Here is a 6,613-nt window from a genome sequence, read left to right as displayed (position 1 = left end):
AACTATTACAATACCTAATAATATTTATTATTCTGTATAATGACTGTGGCGCCATTTCTACTGAAAATTAGAATTTATTTTTGAGTCATTTCCAATCATGGTATAATTTTACTAAATTATGAGAAAAGTGTGAAAATATTATTTGATTGTTTGATTTCCAAAAACATAATTTCCACTACTGACAAAAGGAAATGTTATGATGAACTAATTTCATGTAATTCTGGATTGAAAGGACATGAGGACTGTTTCCCTGAAAACTGTAAGTATCATCAGATTGCATTGGATTGTTTAATGCTGGAACATTTTAAATGATGAATTAAATACATCCATGGTGAAGTTATGAGTGAAAAACACATTTAAGACTCATTAATCATAACAAGACTATAACATTTTTGTAAAAGAGACAAACAACATTTCAGAAAAGAGTTATAATAAATAACCTCCATCATCAGCTGCAGTGTCTCTCAGCTGTATCAGTGCAGTCACTGTGACTCTGACTGACGGAGGTTTTTGTACGACTCTTTATCACTGTGTGAACACCCAGCTACTACTGATATAGTGTGCACTCTGACAGTAATAATCTCCTGTATCTTCAGTCTGGACTCCACTGATGGTCAGAGTGAAATCACTGCGAGATCCACTGCCACTGAATCTAGATGGAGTTCCTGACTGGAGGGTTTTTATGTAATAAATGAGGAGTTTAGGAGCTTCTCCAGGTTTCTGCTGATACCAGGCTAAGTAGCTTCCATATATCCCTACATCTATGTTACACTCTATTGTAGCTGTTTGACCGAGCTGGACAGTTTTAACTTTAGGTTGAGTCAGAGTGACTCCTCTGGAGGCTGAAGAAGAGAAAATGAAGTCAGTTTGTCAGTAAATCACCTTTATAGCAGAATATTGGTATATTAAAATGGTAAAAAACAACAATAGCTTATTATTTAAATCAAACCCTAATATTTCACCTTGAATAAAAGCTGCAGTGGTCCAGATGAGGATGATGATGTTGTTCATTGTTGTTGTTGTGTCTTGTGTGATGATGAAGATTGTGTTCTGTTCTGCTCTCAGTCATGAAGTGTTAAACTCACAGCTCTATAAACACTCTCAGAGCACTGAAGCATGTGCTGACCATGCAAAGAAGTGGGCAGGATTCACAACAGACTGAACTGCTAACAAAACCATATTATAGTATATTTGATCCTAATTTTTCATAAATATCATTTTGGTAACATTTTAGTATAGGGACTTTTTATCTCTATTAAATAATTGCTTTATTATAATGCCTATTATTAACACATTAACTGTACCCAAACTTAAAGGGATAGTTCACCCAAAAATGATAATTCTGTCATTAATTCCTCAGCCTCATGTCGCTCCGAACCTGTAAGAGCTCCGTTCATCTTCAGAAAAACAAATTAAGATATTATTGATGAAATCCGAGAGCTCTGACCCTCCATAGACAGAAACATAGCAAGGAGATCGGTAACATAATCCATGTGACATCAGGGTTCAACCGTAATATTATGAAGCTACGAGAATACTTTATGTATTACTAACTAATAAGCAGTGAATTAAGAGGTTTTTTTTTATGTTGTTGTTTTTTTTTTTTTTTTTTTGGCAAAAGTCGTAGTTAATGGTTTGTTAATGGCGAGAACTGGATCTTAAAATAAAGTATGATCATTATTTTTAGTAACAGTTGTTGAATCCAGGTCCAGGGGTTTCAAATGTAAAGTGGATTCACAGTGATTGAGCTGCAGATGAAGAATAGAAACATCATGAGAAACACAACGTCATCCATGATAGAAGAGGTCAAAGGTCATTAGGTCATTAAACATATACTGTATCTTGAAAAAGTGTTACATAAGAACATTTTGAAGATATTTTATTTGAAAGCTTTATTCTTACTTTTTGAAAATCATTATTTATTTATTTTTTACTAAATGACTGCCATCAACAGCTGAAGTGTTTCTACTCTCAGTGTGTGGAAGTGTTTCTCTCTCTGCTGGAGTGTGTGTTCACTCGAGTGGAATAGAGGTTTTTGTACGAGTGTTTCATTAGATTGTATCACTGTGGTACACATTCGGTGGAGGAACTAAACTGGTGCTCGGTAAGTCTGTCTTTTTAATTCTTGCAATTTAGATAAATAAATAAAAAACTGTTTTTAAAAATTGAAACAACAAAATTATTAATGACAATAAATATTATTTATAAAAAATACTTAATCTAAAATATTGTTTCATTTTTTTATTGTGAAAGTGTAAACTACTCATCATTTTTAAATCTTTCACCCCAGTGTGTACACACACACACACACACACACACACACAACCTGTAACCGGCAGGTTTGTAAAACATTTACAACTGATGTAAATGTTTGTAAATGTAAATGTAAATGTCTAGTTTACACTAGATTAAAGAATGCAGAAAGTGTTGTAAATGAAGTATTCATGCGTTTACACAACAGGTTTTGAACACTTTGTAGTGTGTACTGCAGTGTAAGGGCGACTGGTGAGAGTTAGACAGATGCCTTCTGACACACATGGAGAGATAATGTTGATATTTCAATGATTTAGAAGTGATTAATATATTAACTAGTAACTTCACTAGTAATTATACAAAAAAATCATTGAATTTCAATCAGTTTATTTTAACTACATTTAAATACACAAATTTAGTTGATTAACTATCAACATTTTCATTTTAATGTAGCTAAAATATATTGTTTGCAAACACTTACCTTAAAAAATTTAGTATATACTGTTTTAGTGTATTAATCTTTTACTAAAGATCTGTTTGATTATTTCATGATGCTATTTTTAAAGATAACTTACAAGATCTATAAATCGTTAGCATATTACTTAATAATCATTTGTGAATGTATAGTCATGTTTTGTAAATTATTAGTCAATCATCATCTAATCACTTGTAAATTATTTATAACTTAATGTACAAAACATAGGTAAAAATATTAACATTTCACGTATACATCATTTATGAACACAGTCATGTTTTATAATTGATAGTTTACTTAGTTTAATGAATTAACAAAACACACACTTAGCATATCACTGATTAATTGCTTGTGAATATTTTGTAAATTATTAGTTTATCATTAACTATCATTAATCAATTATAAATTACTTAAAAACTGAACGTTATTATAAAGTGTTAATATTCACTTTGAACAAACAATTCCTGTCTCAACACTTTCATAATGTTTTATCAGTTTATATATTTTTTTCTTTCATACATTTCTATATTGTGTTCATAGTTTTTTATTGTAGATGTCTTAAACAGAAAAAGAGAGATTTGATGTTAAAATGTATAGGTAGCAGCTTTCTGCAGATTATTTAATGATTCTGAATCTGTTTTGATCCTGTTGTTCTAATTCCTGTTGTTTTTTTTTCTAATTATTAACGGTAATATATTCTAACTTGTAATCACACAATCTGTATCACACAATCTGTATTTGAAATGTAATGTGAAATGTATTAAAAAACACACATAAAAACAATGTACTGTTAGGATGTAAAAACTAGTGAGTTTACAGTAGTCATTGTCTTAGTCTGTTTAGTTTTATTTATTAGGTTTGTTTTAAATGTGTAAAGTTTTTGAGTAGTATGTTTATTGAAGAAACAGTAATATCAGCTGTAGTTATGTTGAATAAGATGAATGAAGAGATTGTAGTGATTTTTGACTGCACTCCTCATGTCTGCTGCTGAAAGTCCTGTTGAAATGCTGTGAATGCTGCAGGACAGAAGAGTGCTGGAGCTGCAGTGTGTTTTCTCTGTGTTTGTGAATGTGTTGTGTTTGTCTCCTGCAGCTGGTCCCACAGTGAAGCCCTCAGTGTCTCTGCTGCCGCCCTCTTCTCTGCAGATCTCTGGAGACTCAGCCGCACTGCTCTGCCTGCTCAGCTCTTACTCTCCACAGGGGGCGCTGGTGAGCTGGACACTGGACGGCTCAGAGGTCACCGAGGGGGTTGTGACCAGCGCAGAGAGCGAGCAGGACGGCCGCTACAGCCGCAGTAGTGTCCTGACCCTCAGCAAAGCACGCTGGGAAGCGGGAGAGCAGTACGTCTGCAGAGTAACACATGATGGAGCTCCTCATGAGGCCTCGTTCCACAAGAGTCGCTGTTAGTCGCTCGCAGTGCTGATGTTTCTCCAGTGAGCGCTGCTCTCTCCTGAAGATGAGCGTATCTGAGTGTCCTGTGTCAGGCAGGATTCACATGAGTCTAGTGCTGCAGCTGTAGTCATTTACAACTCAATACTGAAAGAGAGCTCTAGTGTCAAAGCACTGGCTGATCTTTCAATCTGCTGTGTTTGCTGCAACATTCAATAAAGCTTCTCAACAAACTCCATTTGTGTCTGACAACATCATTCAACTAACAGATGAAGATGCATGTAGTGTTTGTCCAGGTGTTTTTCAGAAGCTCGATCAGTAGCAGTAAATCTAGTCAAATAAAGCTCTTGGGGTTTGACCATGGTCTCTGGAGACAGAGCTGCTCTATTCTGAGAGGATCACAATCACTCCACCCTGACAATGCAAATGAGATTTTCAGCTCACACTCCCAGAGTCACTGTTTGATTGGTTACATGATCTGGACTGAAACACACCAGTTTCACTTCTGCTGTAGTCAAGAGATAATTCAAATGTACTGTATATGAAAATGTCATAAAACATAAAAACAAAAAATCTTTCTGTGGGTCAAATGGAAAGCATCACGTCCAGATATCAGAAGTGACTGAATGCAGTCTGTTCAGTTTGACTGACAGGAATCATATCTTACATCTAAAACATGATGATCATATTAAACATTGACTCATTCTCTTCAGAAATACAAGATTTCTGTTAGTAGTAATGATACTGTGTTATTAGTGTCTGTGTTGATCAGTGTTGTGTGTGTACTTCTTCTGAACCATGAAGAGATATTTGTGGTTGTTCTGCAGGTTTATGTGTTTGTTTACATTATGCTTGAGTTTAAATTGAATTAAGATTTATAAAGATTAATGGATTTGGGAACATTTTTGTTTTGATGGTTTTATAAGTTGTTTGTAGGGACATTTCAGAAATTCAGACACCTACATCTTCATAAATGATGCCCCAGAACTCAAGCTCATATTTTATAATCAAATGTCACTCAGTGAAGCATGAAAACACCTGCAGATGAAGGAAATTATGACACAAGAGTGTGTAGCCAAATTGTGAGTCTCAAACACTGAAACAGATCACTGTTGGTTATCTGTGTGTTGACTCTGTGTAGTTTTACTGTATCATGAAGCTCCTGTGAGGACGCTGAACATCTGCTGATGGAGCTGCTCTATTCTGAGAGGAACACAATCACTCAAATATGAGTTTGACTGTTTGACTCTTTATTCTCTGAAATGAGTCAGTTGTGTTGGACTGATGGAGAGATGAGGTTTGTTCACACTGAGACTCTCAGCAGTCATACTGACCTTCTGAATGATTGAATCAACTGTTGATCTGTGATGAGACTCAGTCAATGATTCATTCTGATGTGTGTCCTTCAGTATCTGTGTCTCTCACAGCTCTTACTGAATCACTCTGGCTGCTGTTTCTCTAAACAAAAAGAATCGAGTCCGAGGCCATGGCTCTTTCACAAGAAGGAACTCTTTTCAGTCCTACATGGAAACATGTCGTGTTATAGTCATTATATGAAGCGTCTGTCTTCAGGTGATTTGTTTTCTGATGTTCAAAAATACCAGAAGGAAACATTAGTTGAGTGATGTCAACGTCTTATATATAGCTTTATTATTGTGTGTATTAATCAAATCATAATCTTATTGTGGCATGTTTTGCTATAATAGCAAATGTCAAATCATATCATAAAAAACAAGAATCAATGTTATATTGTATTGTGATGAAACTGCTGTTTGTTACAAACTGTATCTCCTCAAGCTGCAGTGTCTCTCAGCTGTATCAGTGCAGTCACTGTGACTCTGACTGACGGAGGTTTTTGTACGACTCTTTATCACTGTGTGAACACCCAGCTACTACTGATATAGTGTACACTCTGACAGTAATAATCTCCTGTATCTTCAGTCTGGACTCCACTGATGGTCAGAGTGAAATCTTTTCCATAGTTTGATCCACTGCCACTGAATCTAGATGGAGTTCCTGACTGGAGGCTGTTTATTTGATATATGAGGAGTTTAGGAGTTTCTCCAGGTTTCTGCTGATACCAGGCTAAGTAGCTATAATATATTCCTGGATCTGTATTACACTCTATTGTAGCTGTTTGACCGAGCTGGACAGTTTTAACTTTAGGCTGAGTCACAGTGATTCCTCTGGAGGCTGAATAAAATAAAATAGATTAGTTTGCAAATCTTCTTAATATCAGAATATTAAATTGATGTTAAAAAATAATAACATATTATCATTATGAAAAATAGACATCCTACCTTGAATAAAAGCTGCAATGGTCCAGATGAGGATGATGATGTTGTTCATTGTTGTTGTTGTGTCTTGTGTGATGATGAAGATTGTGTTCTGTTCTGCTCTCAGTCATGAAGTGTTAAACTCACAGCTCTATAAACACTCTCAGAGCACTGAAGCATGTGCTGACCATGCAAAGAAGTGGGCAGGATTCACAACAGCT

General features: G+C 35.2%; 1 long non-coding RNA gene and 1 gene segment (V, D, J or C); one reads left to right on the top strand and one right to left on the bottom strand.

Moving 5' to 3' along the window:
- Window positions 1-467: 467 nt before the first annotated feature.
- On the bottom strand, window positions 468-6,613 carry LOC113094828 (Ig kappa chain V region 120-like). The segment is given in 2 exon segments: window positions 468-842; window positions 6,417-6,613. Coding segments are annotated over 2 exon segments (366 nt in total).
- Window positions 1,965-4,352, top strand: LOC113094832 (uncharacterized). Its single transcript, XR_003288175.1, has 2 exons — window positions 1,965-2,104; window positions 3,821-4,352. It is a non-coding gene; the product is annotated as an uncharacterized LOC113094832 (long non-coding RNA).

Source organism: Carassius auratus, unplaced genomic scaffold (genome assembly GCF_003368295.1).
Source record: "Carassius auratus strain Wakin unplaced genomic scaffold, ASM336829v1 scaf_tig00215431, whole genome shotgun sequence".
NCBI lineage: Eukaryota > Metazoa > Chordata > Actinopteri > Cypriniformes > Cyprinidae > Carassius > Carassius auratus.
Note: the sequence above shows the minus strand (reverse complement) of the source record. Positions and strands in the feature narration are given on the sequence as shown.